This window comes from Apodemus sylvaticus, chromosome 6, assembly GCF_947179515.1.
Source record: "Apodemus sylvaticus chromosome 6, mApoSyl1.1, whole genome shotgun sequence".
NCBI lineage: Eukaryota > Metazoa > Chordata > Mammalia > Rodentia > Muridae > Apodemus > Apodemus sylvaticus.
This window is the reverse complement of record NC_067477.1, coordinates 39,947,170-39,962,575: the sequence shown is the minus strand read 5'-3', so window position 1 is coordinate 39,962,575 and position 15,406 is coordinate 39,947,170. Positions and strand designations below refer to the sequence as shown.

General features: G+C 46.1%; 1 protein-coding gene across 8 annotated transcripts in view; it reads left to right on the top strand.

Moving 5' to 3' along the window:
- Sipa1l1 (signal induced proliferation associated 1 like 1) overlaps positions 1–15,406 on the top strand; it is a 258,641-nt gene that overhangs the window by 205,225 nt on the left and 38,010 nt on the right. For all 8 annotated transcript variants that reach the window (XM_052185511.1, XM_052185514.1, XM_052185506.1 and 5 more), the window contains 2 exons: positions 65–339; positions 3,308–3,577. In XM_052185511.1, coding sequence (XP_052041471.1) covers positions 65–339; positions 3,308–3,577 — 545 coding nt within the window. The remainder of the gene's footprint in view (positions 1–64; positions 340–3,307; positions 3,578–15,406) is intronic.

The window sequence follows — 15,406 nt, the reverse complement described above, 5'->3', positions numbered from 1 at the left end:
AATCCCGAGTCCACTGTTGAATAGCGTGCAGCACTTAACCCATACCTCTCATCTCCTTGTCCAGTTTGTTTCTAAAGGTTGTGAATCAGTGGAAATGACTCTTCGAAGAAATGGGCTAGGACAACTTGGCTTCCATGTCAACTATGAGGGCATCGTGGCCGATGTGGAGCCCTATGGGTATGCATGGCAAGCCGGTCTGAGGCAGGGCAGCCGCCTGGTGGAGATCTGCAAGGTGGCAGTGGCCACCCTGAGCCATGAACAGATGATCGATCTCCTGAGAACATCAGTCACAGTGAAAGTTGTCATTATCCCTCCTCATGAAGACTGCACCCCACGGAGGTAGGTCTGAGTTTGCAGCTGCTGGACCACATGGGGCATCTCTTAATAGGCAGGGCAGCCAGAGAGAAATTGTCCTCTTTGTGAGGCTTATGGTTCCTACATGGAAAGTCTCCCGCAACAAGATATTCGCACCACCCATCTTTAGCATCTTGCACTGTAAGCTACTGCCATGAAATCTGGAAAAGGCTGTACTAGGCCAGATGGGGCAACCTGTTCTGACATCAGTGCAGGTGACTCCCACACACCATGTGTAGTTGTCACATCTGTCTTCCACTGGAAACCCCCGTAGCCATCCTCTCCAGGTGTGCACTGCTGCCCGCACATGTCAGGTGCTGAGCTGAAGAGCTGCTGGGCCCTAGCCCTTCCTACTAGCTGCTCTGGGCAGGTGGGACGTTGTGCACTGTGCAGATATCTTTGGGGGCCTAAAAAGCTTCTGCAGACATGGCTTCAGAGGGAACAGCTGAAGCATTAACACCTTGCTACAGTTTTCAAAAGAATAGGAGGATGCTTCTGTCTCTTCCCTCCGCACTTCACACTCCCACTGCTGTTTTCCTAGCAACTAATTACTCTGTTCTCTGAGTAATTACTCTCCTCTCTGTCAGTCTTCCTAGGGCCCTGGGTGGGCGGGCCAGGCCTCCTCCAAGCTCTCTACCCAGTGCTGTTTGGTCCTGGCAGGCAGGACCTTGAGATCATCCTAGGCAGCCAAACAGTGGCCGTATGTCAAGCAGGCCTCGAGTGTGTATGCACATGCATTTGGAAAGGCAGCTTTTAAAAATGGAGGTTAGCTTGAGTGCAATCCTCCCCCCAGAATATTTAGATATTATAAAATCAAGGACCTTTTCCCTATTCTTAGGAAATAGGCCAACCCTTCCACAAACTGTAGCTTGTTTAAGAGAAGGGGCATAAAGCAAAGCCATATTTCTGAGTTCCTGCCATGGGCATGCTGGGCCTTGTTTCATTTTTCTATGGCTGCTTCATGTTTTAATAAGTGAGTGAGACAAATGCAAGGCGCTGCCCAGAGAGGACAGAGCAGTGAAAGGGTCCCCAGGGCCCGCCAGAGGGCCGCCCAAGTACCCTCATCATCCCCGCCCACTCCCCCTGCATCGCATCTCCAGTGTCTGACCTCTGGGACTCCGCTCATCCACTAGAGAGTAGCGGCTGGGGTTAGAGAGGCGCTCGATGGTGCAGCTTTGTTCTGCAGGGTGCTGCTCTGTAATCACGGCCATTCAAGAGCTAAAGACACTCACATAAAAAGACCAAATTATCTTTAGGACTGTTATTTTTCTTACTGGGGATTTGAGAGTCAAATTATCTTTTAAATAGGAGTGGGTTGCAAAGTGTTCTCTTGCTTTGAAAGTGAGAGCATGCCTCCTTTGAGCTAGAACTCATCCGTGCAAATCTCATTCTCCAGATCAGCTCCATCTAAAGGAGTCCCGTACTTCTTTAGAGCCAAAGTCACAGCCAGGGACCCAAATGTTCTTAAATACTAGTCTGCTTTAGCATTAGGGTTTAGTTTGCCTTTTGGTCACATTAAACACTGAAATGCTTGCTGACCACAGACCCAGATGGGCTTCCAATAGGGGCTTTTGTCATAGGCTGCACTTTGTAGATGTGATTCATTGTGGGTGAAGGATCTGCAGAGAGTTAGAGACACTCTCTCATAAGGGATGACAGTAAGCCTGGCCTGTCTCCCCCATTGTGGACCTGCTGTAGTATGGCTAAATTAGGATCCATCCTCGTCCTGTAGTCCCAGTTACCGTCACTGCCGCATTTTATTCCCAGGAGGCCATGGCAAGCTTTCATGACCACTTACATATGGCATTAGAGCTCCGTTAGCTCTGTCCTTCAGAGTGTCATGACCACTTACATAAGGCATTAGAGCTCCATTAGCCTGTCCTTCAGATGAGTGCCCGCTGTTGGCTCATCTGTCAGTCTTAGGTTTTACACAAATAGGATACAAAGCCAGTAAGGGGGCCTTGCCTTGAAGGCAGTAGGAAATGGCGGTTTGGTTCTCCATGAACTGCATAAGAGTCATAGAAACATAAGATAGCTCAGTAATTTTTCAATGCTAACTATATGTTAAAATGATACAAATCTAGATATTTTGAGTAAAGCAAAGTATCTTAAATCAATTGCACTAATTTCGTTTTGCTTTCTAATATTAAGCTTCCAACCTTGGCTCATCCGTGCAGCTCCTCCTGTTGCCTTGGAATCAGTCTCCATTATCTTCACAGCTGCTCACCCTCCTTCAAGTCTTCCCTCCTGCTTCTCAGACCTGCAGTCTCTGTATATAACAATGAAATCCCGATGCAGGTTCATTCTGTAGTAGGGATACAGAACAGACAGAATCTCTTTTACGTTGTTTAGGTATAAAGAATGGAATGTAGGTTTCTCAGGACAAATGTTTCAGGTGGAACAGAACTGACAGGATCTGTGTCCCTGGCCATTGGTGTCATTCAGAAAGATTCTTTCCTTTGAAAAGAAACACAGTCTGGTTTCAGATAATGCTTGGCCTTCTATGGGGGACTAAAAATCATTGCATTTCTGTAGTAAGTTTTCTTCCTCCTAGGCTGAATTTGGGTCTGTTTGGGCTTGGGGGTCTTTCCTGGCCTGACTTCTTGGCTCTTGGGGTCCCAGCTCATTTAGAGCTGCCCTCCCCGTGCAGAGCTGCCTGTTGTCTGTACTGAGCTGCCTGCTCTGTGGTCCTTCCAGCTGCCTTTCCCTCCTCAGCTCTCCATGCTCCCAGCTGACCTGGGCCCTGTTAGTTTTTACAGATTCCTCGTCCCAGTCTCCACAGTTGGGACTGAGTAAAGGAACATTCGTGTGATCCTCTGGGGGTGTGACTAGGTTGTAGAAGGAGACCTGCAAGGCCCAGAGACTGAAGGGCTGTTAATGGGAGTCAGCATGTCTCAACCAGCGTGACAAGGTGCAGTGATCATTATTCTCTTCTGGTCCTTCCTCCTAATAGGAGTTGCTCAGAAACCTACCGCATGCCAGTGATGGAGTACCAGATGAATGAAGGCATTTCCTATGAGTTCAAGTTTCCCTTCCGCAATAATAACAAATGGCAGCGGAATGCCAGCAAGGGTGCTCACTCGCCCCAGGTTCCATCTCAGCTGCAGAGTCCCATGACCTCACGGCTGAATGCTGGGAAGGGAGATGGGAAAATGCCCCCTCCGGAAAGAGCCGCCAACATCCCACGAAGCATCTCCAGTGACGGGCGCCCACTGGAAAGGAGGTGAGTGCCCTCTTAAAGGTTACTCTGTCTGAGCCCCAAATTCATACAGCACCAAATACTTAAGCACCAGCTCTAGGCTCTCCCGTGTTTCTCACTAGTAAAACTGAAACACCCGTGCGTGACTTCCAACGCATGGGAGCTTTCCAAGTACAATATCTAGCCCCCTGCAATGAGATTTGTATGTGCTTTGCTCTTTCATTTTTATGTGATTATCAACAGAAACCCTCACCTCACAGTAGTGTCCAATTGGATTAAAACTTAGATAACAGATCTTAAGGTAATGGTGACAATATTATCATCTTCAATGTCTTAGGCAACTTCCAAGATAGAAGCAGTGAGATTCGAGGGTTTGGTTGAATACCTGTGTTTCTATCATTTTGTTTGGAAAGGACTTTGAGAGCAGTAAGTCATAGCACAGTGGATTTCCCATGGCTTGGGAGGAAGCAGTGGGGAGGAGATGGCACACAGGGAAGATCTAAGGAAAGGAACAGGATGGAAGCCCTGGAACATCAAGAGCCAACTCCAGTCAGACTGAAAGTCAGAATAAACCCCTCCTAAAAAGAGGCTCTGCCTTGACAAGCCGTCATGGTGCCACCTTGGCAGACAGTCATGGTTCTGTGAGCTCTACCACCTTAAACTGGAGCCTTGGCCTAGTATTAAACTGGATCAAGGTCTTTCCAATGTAAATGGCAGTTGGATCTGAAGTTTGAAGTCATTGCTGCAGCTGTAGCCCTCTCCATGGATGTTGGTGATGACTTCTGAGGTACTTCTGGAAGCTTCCTTTCTCCTGCCCACTCTCAGTTTGTCCTCACTTCTGCTCCTGTTCCTCACGCTCCTGATGACTCTAGAAGCCTCTGCAGCTGGGTGTTGTCCGGGTTCCAGGACTGTGGAGGGTAGGAGAGTCCCCATGACAGAGCCTTCTTCTCCAACAGGAGAGTGCCACCAACAGTGTCCCCAGTCACTGGTCCACCTCAGGGGCAGTGGGAAGGAGTGGAGTATAGCTTGGTGCACTCTGCATGGTAGTCTAGCTTTGAGCTTGTGCAACTCCGTCACTTAGCCATCTTGGATACTAGAAACACATAGAAACAGTTTGTAAAAGCTCACACCTAAAAGTGGAATTCTAAGATCCCCAATTGATTATGAAGCTTTATGTACAGGACTTTGCTGTTTGCCCAGGTAGAAGACCCCTTATTCGGCACCACGCCATCCCTGCTCAGCCCCTTGTGCTTTCCTTATTTTTGAGAATGAAAGGCCTCCAAGAGATCTCTGAATAAATTCTTTATTTTACTCGCTGCAATCTTGGCTCTTCCTGAGGTGTGTTCACCATAACTCATGTTGTGGCTCATGCTTTGAAAGATGAACCTGGAAGTCATTGTTTAGAGGGTCCTCTTTTTCCTGCCAGCCCCATTTCTTCTTCCACAGAACAGTCTAGAAGCTCTCCCACATAAAATTATTTGAGACATTCTCTTTCACAGTGTTCCACATGATAGACCAGTGGGATGTCTTATGGTTTGTGTTGAATCGAAAATGCAGCAGAAGGAAAAGATTGTAAGTTCAGCCAACTGCCACCACAAGGCAGAGGTGTCGTTAGCGGCTCATTGGCTTCAGTGCTGGCTTAGAGACAGTCTCTATTGCTGTGGCAAACACTATGACCAGGAGTAACTTGGGGATAAAAGTTATTTATTTCATCTTATAATTCTCAGGTCACAATTTGTCACTGATGGCAGCCGGGGCAGGGGAGTCAGAGGTTGAAGCAGAGGCCTCAAGAGTGAGTGCTGCTAGGAGTTTGTTCCTCATGACTTGCTCAACCTGCTTTCTTTCTTTTCTTCCTCCCCCCCCCCCCTCGTTTGTTTGTGTTCTTCAAGACACGGTTTTTGTGATATTTACCACTGTCAGAAGCCTACTTTGTGGTTTTCAGAACCACAAGCCATTTTTTAAATTTACAGGAAAGATTACTTTCTTTTAATACTTAGGACACCGTCTATGTAACAATAACATAAAACAGGGTTTACCTCTGGCTATCCTAGAACTCACTTCATAGGCCAGGCTATGGCTCCTGGGTTCTGGATCAAAGGCAGGTACCACCACTGCCTGGATCAGCCTTATACCACCAGGACCACTTACCCAGGGGCAGCACCAGGTCTGGTGGAGGCATTGTCTCAGTTGAGGTTCCTGTTTACCTTTAACTCTAGTTTATATCAAGTTGGCAAAAGACTAACCAAGATAAGGGCTTAGAGAATACCTGACTCCTTGTTTCTAAGAGGGACTTCTAGGATTCTAGAGTGGCTTCCTGCATGTGTCTGAGTCTGCTCCTGTCTTACGCCACCTAAGGGAAAGTGCGTCTCCCTGGGGGAGGGCCAAAGTCCCCAGGAGAAACCTTCCTTTTTTGGGTTGTGGGGGTAGAGGGGACAGGGTGAGGTTGTCTAAGATTTGGGGGATATGGAACCCTACTCACTGTCTTCTGGCTTCAAGTTACGTGGAATACTCTCAGAGACCCTGCTAGAATCTCAGATTCTGGGATATTGTGTGAAGTCTCATTACTCTGGTTTTTGGCTGTTAGGATGTCCTCTCCAGTTTGAAATGTAGTCTTCTATTGCAAAACATTGTTGTCAGTTTCTCACCCTGGAGTTCCCAGTTTTTAAGTTTAACTTGAGGAAAGCCCTCCCTCTTGCCAGTCACATTTGGTCCACACAGATGCCCGTGATTCAGAACCTTGTGTTTGCCTTACTGTCATTTGATTCCCTTCTGCCTCAGAAAGTTGTGCTGAGCTATAGAGAAGCCACCTCTCTTGAGACACAAGCCCCCCTGCTGCCTTGGGTCCATCACAGTTTTTTTGGATAAATGTTCATTTACCACTGTCAGAAGCCTACTTCATGGTTTTCAGAACCACAGGCCCACAGGCCATTTTTTAAATTTACAGGACAGATTATTTTCTTTTGATATTTAAGGACTCCATCTGTAAAACAATAATGTATTGATGTTTGAGATTAGTGAGACATTTTCAACTGGGTTGGCTTCTTCGTACAGAGTGCCATTGAAATGTGATCCATTCTGTTCCAGTGAGGACTTTAAGCTTCCCAGGTGCCCTTCTGATTGTGTAATTTTATAGTGTTTGTGCAGGGTTTTTGTTAACAAAATTAATAACAAAATAATTTAGCAGGAATAGGTAACACGATACGACTGATGTTCGGGCGTCAGGTTCATCTAGAGTTCAGTGGGAGTGGAGTGAAGACTCGTGTAGCCCCCTTGCTGAGTGTCAGCACACCGTGGGACCAGTAACTGCCTGCATCTGAGTTAGTGTGCTCAGAGCCTAACCTTTCCAAGGGCTTTGGATAAGCAATAGTCATCTTAATATATGGAAGAGTTTTCCATTCTACTGAAGAAATCCAATGCTCGCAAACCTTCACTGTCTAGTGTGAGGCATCACTGGCCGTGAGTGCACCATCGCCCTCTGCCCGGGTCACGGTTGCGTGAGCTGGCCCAAGGATCTTTGTGTCTCAGATCATGGAGCTTTGCTGGGCCACGGCCATGCTGCCATCAATGCTCTCAAAGCTTAACGTAGTTGCTAACATTTGCCACTGCCTCTCCAAAGCCTTTCCTTGTTGCTAAGGTTTTGATGTGTTGCGTGTCCCTGCCCCAAAAGGTCCATATGCAAGGAGTTGGTCAGGCAGGCTGTTGGGAGGAGCCATGAACATTTGCTATGTAAGACCGGGTGAGTCTGTGGGTCACTGGGGAACAACCTCAGGAGGACTGCGGTGTCCTCTCTGTTTCTACTCTTAGTTTTGTGGCTTACAATGTGATCATATTCTCCAGTGTACACCCCTGCCTTCCTGTAGCAAGAGACTTGAATAAATAATGGGTTCAGTACTAGAATTTTGAACCTCAGAACTAGGAAGTCAATGGTTTTCTTTGTAAGTAACATGTTTGTTCTACTTATTGTAGTAATCAAAACTAATGAGTCCACTCAACTTCCTAAACCTGAATTTTTGTTGCTTTTAATCACTTTCTGCTCATGTCTGTCCTCATCTCTGATCCACTTCGAGATAATCCCCATCTTCTCTTGAGTACTGAGAGATGGGAGGGAGAGAGAATTAATTAATTAATTAACTAATTAATTAATTAATTAATTTGTGTTTGTGGGGGAAGGGCCACAGCTTACCTATGGAAGTCAGAGGACAGTTTTTTTAGAGACAGTTTTCTCCTTCCACCTGAGAATTAAATTCATAGAACATAGGAGAAATAAAGTCACAGGACATAGGAGAATCAACATCACAGGACAAGAAACACCTTTTCCATGAGCCACAACCCTCACCCCTGTGCCCTGTTTTGAGCTGGAGTCTCTCACTGAGCCTGGCTGTGGCTGACTCAGCTGTAGACTGTCTGGCCAGCAAGCCCTAGGGATCCTCTGTCTGGGCTCCCCCTGAGGAGGGTGGCAAGCACTCCTCGCTCCATCCAGCTCTCTGTGGGTGCTGGGATGGATCCTCGCGTCTGTGCAGCAGACGTTACTGACCGAGCCACAGGCTCCCCAGCCTGAGCCTGCATTTGTTCTTAAGCTTCCTCCTCCTCAGCTTGCGAGCTCATACTTCATGCTACTTTTTAAGTCTAAATGAAAAGCCTCCAGTTCTGAGGAGCATCCTCCTACCAGCAGGGTCATGTGATAAAAGTGGAGATGTGCCTGGAACCAAGCCTTTCCTGACACTCATGGTTCTGACACATCCTCAAAAGCATCCCTGAAAGTCAGATGAGCCTTGCCATTCCGTGTCTGTCTGTCTGTCTATCTGTCTGTCTGTCTCTCTCTCTCTTTCACACACACACACACACACACACACACACACACACACACACACACACTCCTGACATTACCCCTAATAGTGTCACCTCAGGGAATCCTCAGGCCCAGCCTGCTTCCTTTCCACTCCTCACAGCTTGGCTCCCATCGCCTTCTGAAAAGTCATTTTCAGTTTCTCCAAAACTTTCTTTTCCTGTCTCTGCCTTAATTTCCCCCTCTGGGAATGTTGAGATCATCAGATTGGTTCACAGAATTTGTTATATTTTATCTTAATCCTATTTGTCTAAGGTTCTGATTTAGCCTGCCTTTGTTCATGATTATAGATTAAGAACCAGCAAATACTGGGACATCTATTGGGTTCCTGTGAATAATGGAACTTGCACTAATTTGGAAGAAAATAAAAGGGTCTTTTTTATAGAAACAAATGATAAACGCCTTTGGTATGCTAAGCATTAAAGCTGAATTTGGTAGAACTGCTTTGCTTCTGTTGGTGCTGCTCAGCAGACTCTTATTTTAAAATATATCCTGATAAAACTTGTCTAAATCAACTGCACATGAAATGCATGTTCTTGATCAAGGCTTTTATACAACTGAACTTGAGTTTGGGTGTTAGGTTTCTCTTCAAGATAATGTAGAAAAGTGAAGTGACACAGGCACGGCTCGGGCCCCTCTTCTGTGCCTCTCCCCTCCGTGGGAGTGAGCGTGTTAGCATCTGCTGTGGCACCAGAATTCACAAGATTTGCATCTCCACATTGTAAAGTGATCTTCCAAGGGTGGCTGCTATCCAGGTGTCCAGAAAATGCACAGCAGCATGGGCCTAGCAAGCCTCCCAACCCCCCTTCATGTGCTCACTCCAGGATAGCCCGGGAGAGACAGGCAGGTGCTCCAGCGTGGTGCCTGGCCCAGATTCTGAACTGCCCAGAAGCCCTTCCTCCAGCCTGTGTTCTGTACCTAGCCTTGGAAACCTTACCACAGAAGCCTCCTCCCTGCACAGCCACCTGTGTTATCAGATAATCTGCCTGGAAACTAGGGCGCCAGGGGTACAGGCCGTACCCCTCGGTAACCATGTGTTGGGGCTGCACTGTTTTCAGGAACATTGTGTAGTCCTGAGTGACCATGTCCTGGTTAATTCAGGTGGTCTGCCATTCTGAAAACAACCCCGATGGCCAGTGTACCAGCAGAAGTCATGGAATGCTACAGAATCCATCTGCAAACTATATGGGCCTTTAAGCTGATCTCGTCAGTGGGATTTGGGGAAGAGCTGTCAAGTGGCGTGTGCTTTCGGTGCCCAATGTAACATGCTATGTAGTGGTCAACCTCTCCCCCTTAAACATACATGTACATGACCGTTCAGACTCATCACTAACCTGGCTTTCTAAAGTCCCATGTCAATGCCTTTCCTTCACCTTGCTTCCCTCCGACTCCCATCTCACTTGGGTACTACTTAAGATGACTGCTGAGTTAGTTCATCTGCCCAACTGTAGTCTTTGTACTTAAGCCTCTCCTCAGCCTGGTTGGTTGTATTTAGTCCTCTCTATGGGTGAAGGCACACGATTACTGGGAGATGGGTTTTGCAAAGTCATGGCCAGTTAGTGGTGATGCTGAGATTAGCACTGACCCATCTAACTCCAGAGCCTGCTTCTAAGCCAGCATGCTGCATGAATACACAGCCAACCAGTTAAATGTTAGAGAAATGGGTTCTCATTCATGGACCAAATGGGCTCTAGTCACACTCACCAAGGTCGAGGTCAGCTTCCGGTCCCAGTGCATTACACAAGCCTCACACTTAAACCAAGTCCAGGTCATCTTTGAAATACTGTCTTTGGAAATTTGTAGTGCTGTTTGAACAGGGAAACTTACGTTTTCATTATATTTCAAGTTAAGGGGCTAGTCTTGCCTACCATTATTTTAGTTTTTCTTTTCCCTCCTCTAGAATATCCTTAGATATAAAATTGATTCTTGTCAAGGGTCACCCATGGTGTGTGCCAGGCTGTGAATACTTGCAGCTGTGTCTAAGCATTCTGCCTTGTTTGAACTGAGCCGTATAGGAGGCTCATGAAAGGAAGGTTTCCAGCCCCTGGCTGAACAGCTGATGGGCTGAAATTGGGGCTGTGGCTCTTCCCAGAGTACACAGTAGGAAAGCGTGAAAGGGGGGGGGGGGGCTTTTGGTTGTGTGGATGTGAGCACAACCCATGCAGAAGCTATGGGGTGGAGCAGTCATGATTCTATAACCTTGAATTGCTCCTGAGAGCTCTTTTTACATCATTCTGGAAGAGTCCTGGATGGTGTATACACTGATAAGGACAGATAACTTGGTCCTGTTCCCTTAGGATTGAGTTTTAATTGCTAAGTTGTGGCAAAATGCTGTGCTTAATTATGGACTGAGGTATCTAATTTGTCAGTTACCCTGCTATTTGAAACCCTCTCAATTGTTTTTACTGTTGGTCCATGCTTGCGCTTGTGTGACAGAGGGCCTTATCTCTGTGGATACATCTAGGCAGTATTGTCACTTTGGAACTAAAAGAAGGAAATAGGAGTATAATTAATCCTAAATACTCAGGAAACTATCTTGCTACTAACTACTTGGGCATTGAGAAGTCCTTTCTGATGGATTGGTAAGTTGTAATCAGTGACTGTCTGGAACAGTATGTTTTAAGACTCACTTCAGTACACACTGACTGTGGGTTGATCCATGGAAAATGCAGGGCATGGATTATATTATTACAGATCTAGGATTAGGTTTGGTAATTTTCTTTAGTATAATTTAATCCTTTGAAAATTTCACACAGTATATTTTGATCATAGTCTTCCCTCTCCTACCCACAGCTCCTCCCAAATTCCCTCCCTTAAACTTCTTGTCTTTTTTTTTTCCTTAAGACTTCATCAAGTCCAATTGATGCTGCCCACACACTCTGAATATGAGACATTCCACTGGGGTATGGTGCACCTACCAGGATCATACTCTTAGAAAAAAGCTGATTCTGCCTCTCTCAGAAGCCATCAACTATTTATATTTCTCCAGTGTCTTGATTACTTTTCCTTTGCTGTGAAGAGACACTATGTCCAAGGCATCTTACCAAAGAAAGCATTTGATTAGAGGCTTGCTTACAGTTTTGTCAAGGCGTAGAGTGTGGCAGCAAGGTGGGCAGGAATGTCACTGGGGTAGAAGCTGAGATCTTGTGTGATCCACAAGCAGGAGGCAGAGAGAGGGGGGAGAGAGAGGAGGGAGGGAGAGAGCGAGAGTGAGAGCTAACTGGTAAAAGACGGAGCTTTTGAAACCTCAAAGCCCACTTATGATGACAGCTCTCTTCCAAAAGGCCACACCCACTAATCCTTACCAATCAGTTCTACCAGCTGGGAACCAAACATTCAAAACAACATACTCAAGGGTAGGAACATATGAATTTCTCTCCTCCATGCTAGAATGTTTCCTGGCTTGATCGTGTGCAGGTTTTGTCCCTGCACAAACACAAGTGCTGTGAGTTCATAAGCACAGCTCTCCTGCTAAGTCAAAGTCATTGTTTCCCTCTGCTCCTCCCTGCCCTCTGGCTCGTACAGTCTTTCTACTCCATCTTCTGCTGTGGTCCCTGAGCTCTGAGGAAGGAGTTTGATGTCCTGCTGTGGCTAAAGACTCCATAGTCATTTTGTGAGTTCACTTGGACCAGTTATGAGTTTCTGTGTTAACCACTGCTTGAAGCACAGAGAAACTTCTCTGATGAGTTCTGACAACTGTCTAAATGTGAACAGATAGAAATTTTGATACTGTGTTCATTTAGCAAAATAACAACCATGGGTTTAGTTATAGTACCAAGCCTATGTTTCCTACTGTGGAACAGGCCCTAAATCCAGTGAGAAAGTTGTTGGTTACCCCCATAACATTTGTGCTATTATTGCACCCAGGTACATATCGCAACACTGGTTATTATTGTACTTCACAGACTTTATAGCTGATAAAACTATTGATAGATTTCCATGCAGCAGTGAGAGACTGTATCTCAAAATAAGTATTGGGAAAGTTCTTGAGGAATGACCAAGTGATATGTTCCAGCCTTCATACACACACACACACACACACACACACGCACGCACGCACGCACGCACGCACGCACCGATTATTGTTTATTTTCTATGGGCTTTATGGGTTTCATAGCAATTGAAAGGTATTTAATCTTCATTCTCTAAACCTGTGTGGCCATTAATATTCAATGTTTTGGTCCCTTTAAAATCTAGCAAAGTGGGAAGAGCTGGATTATTTTAGAGGAAAAGGAAAGATACTGTGCACAGTAGTCCCTAAACAAGTATGCTTAGGCTGGGAGGGCCCAGCGCAAGTCAGGGAGCTCAGTGTGCTGAAAGCCAGTGAGTAGAGACTGCTACGCTTTCCAGGGCACCACTTCTAAGTAACACAGTGCCCAGCAGCAGAGCCTCCAGCTCTGCAGAACTAGACTGCCAGCACCCAGCAGTCACCCCTTCTGCTCCTGCATAGGCCTGATGGCCTCAGAGTCACAGTATTGGAAACAGCAGGGCTGTATGTCACAACGGTAAAGCTGGTTCTGAATTGTCTTTGCACAGAAGTCATGTATTTGGAGCCTTAACACTCTGGGGTGGCCTTCCTCCAGGTGCCCTGCATGTGTCCTCTCATGTGGACAGTCAGAAGACAAAGCCACTATTGAGTTACACAAATGCAAAAGAGGTGGGATGAAAGCCAGGCCTCTAGAAAGGCTGTTTTTCATTTTGGGCTAACTCCAATAACCAAGTGGAATTTTCTGATCCATTTGCCAAGTGACAGAGCTGATGTTGAGAATGAGCATGAGGTGTTTTAGTTCAATGTATGTTTTTCAGAACAGGCCACAGGACAAAAGTTCTAAAGCCAAAGATAAAAGGTATGTCTTAACTTTGCCCAAGGAGCCATGTGACTAAACATTTTACCACCCACCTAGTGACTGTCCTGCTGGACGTCCCACTGGCTCCAGCTGGCTCGTGTTCTACTTCCATCCCGACTTTCCCTCCTTTCTATAGCATTGCTTCCTCTTTGCAGTGACAGGATCAAAACTGTACAAAATGGAACCACACCTGAAATCTATGGGTGTTAATTGCACATGGAAGACAGACTCTGGGTCAGAAAGGCGAGTGGCTTCATGTGGCCTGAGTCTGCGCTGCTCCCTAATTCTTCCTCGGCTTTATTGTTTGTAGCTTGTGCTTTCCACTGCTCCTCCCCTCCAGTCCTAGTTATAGCTCAGTGGATTGTGGGAAATTGAGGAGAAGCCTGAGTAGACGAGAGTGTAGGGACATCCAGCTTTGGTGCCCGGATTCTCGTGATTCCTCTCCTGTTCAAACACAGTGGTAGCACTAGGGACTAGAGAGATGACTCCGTAGGTAAGAACACTAGATGCTCTTTCAGAGAACCTGATTTGGATCCCAGCACCCACATGGTAGCTCACAATTGTTTGTAACTCCAGTTCCAGGAGATCTGACGCTCTCTTCAGCTTTCTACAGGCATCACGTGCATAGGGCTCATAGATATACATGCAGGTGAACACCCATAAAATAAAATAAAATAAAATAAAATAAAATAAAATAAAATAAAATAAAATAAAATAAAATAAATAAAATAAAATAAAATAAAATAAAATAAAATAAAATAATAAAATAAATAAAATAAAATAAAATAAAATAAATAAAAAAGTGGGTCTTAATATAAAATGTGTCCCAGATATGGGTGAACTAGGTTCCTCTAATCACTCAGCACTACGGTTGCCTCCAGACACACCCAGGGCCCTGCCATGCTGTTGAGGTCTGCGTGGCTTTGCTGGGATGGCTGGGAGCAAGTGTCTGGGGGGCACCCTTGAGGACCGTGCTCACCCTGTATATGGAGAACCCTGTGGGGACTAGATGTTAACCAGCAAAAGCATGGCTTACCATGGTGTGGAAGATTCCGAGAGGTGGCCCATCACAGTCTCCAGACTCTGCTGCTGGTCTAGTTCAGCCTTGGTAGCTCTCCTGCCGTATGTGGCTGTGGTGGATTGTGCTGTATCTTAGCCTAACTCCATTCCCATTTCGACAGTTAAGAAAGCACACTGATTTGGTTATATTTGCTTTTAGCAACTTACAAATTCTAAAAGCCAAGACTTTTCAGCTAGCTGTTCTAGATCTTCCACAGGTAAGAACCCCAGGCTAAGGCAGGGGTCAAGGGTGGGAAGTAGTTCAGCAATTAGTAGTTCTTGCTGTTCTTACAGAAGACCTAGGTTTAGCTATCAGCACCTATATTTGGGTAGCTCATAACCTCTGTAGCCATCTAACACCCTCTTTTGGCCTTTACAGGTACCAGGCATAAAAGTGATGTTTATGTACATACAGCCAAAACATTCATATATGTAACATGAAGATTAGTAGGCTCAGTCCTGTGCTGTTGAGACAGAGTCTCACGGGGAAATAGGTGCACAGTCTGTGGTGTGGTGTGATGGTGCATGGAATAGACTGCGATGGGATTTGAAGAGCTCTGTGCATTCAGACACAGTGTTGGAACTGGGGGTTAATAGGAAGAGAGCACAGCATTCTAGGTAGGCAGTGGATGAGTGGGAAGTACAGGTACAATGGTACTCTGAATCCTAGCACACAGCCGTCCTATCCAGAATACAAGGCACAGGCAGTAGGGAGCATGGTATGGGAATAGAATCAGGAGGGTGCAGGGCCTTGAAGGTTTTGGTCCTCTGTCCTATGAACAAAGGCAGACTTTGGAGAAGCTTCTAGTACTGGTTGACATTGTGGAAGAACACAGGAGTGGAATGGAGAGAGCCTGGAAGGTAGGAGACCATTGGGTGAAAGATCAGAGGGCAGGCCAGTCGTGGTGGAGCCCTATTTTCTTTCTTTCTTTTTTTTAATTTGCATTTGCTTTATTTATTTATATTTCAAGTTTTAACCCCTTTCCAAGTTACCCTGATACCTCCTATCCCCTCCCCCTCTCACTATTTACCCCTCCTCCCAATTTCCTGACTTGCATTCCCCTATTCTGGGGAATCATTCACAGGACCAATGGCCTCTCC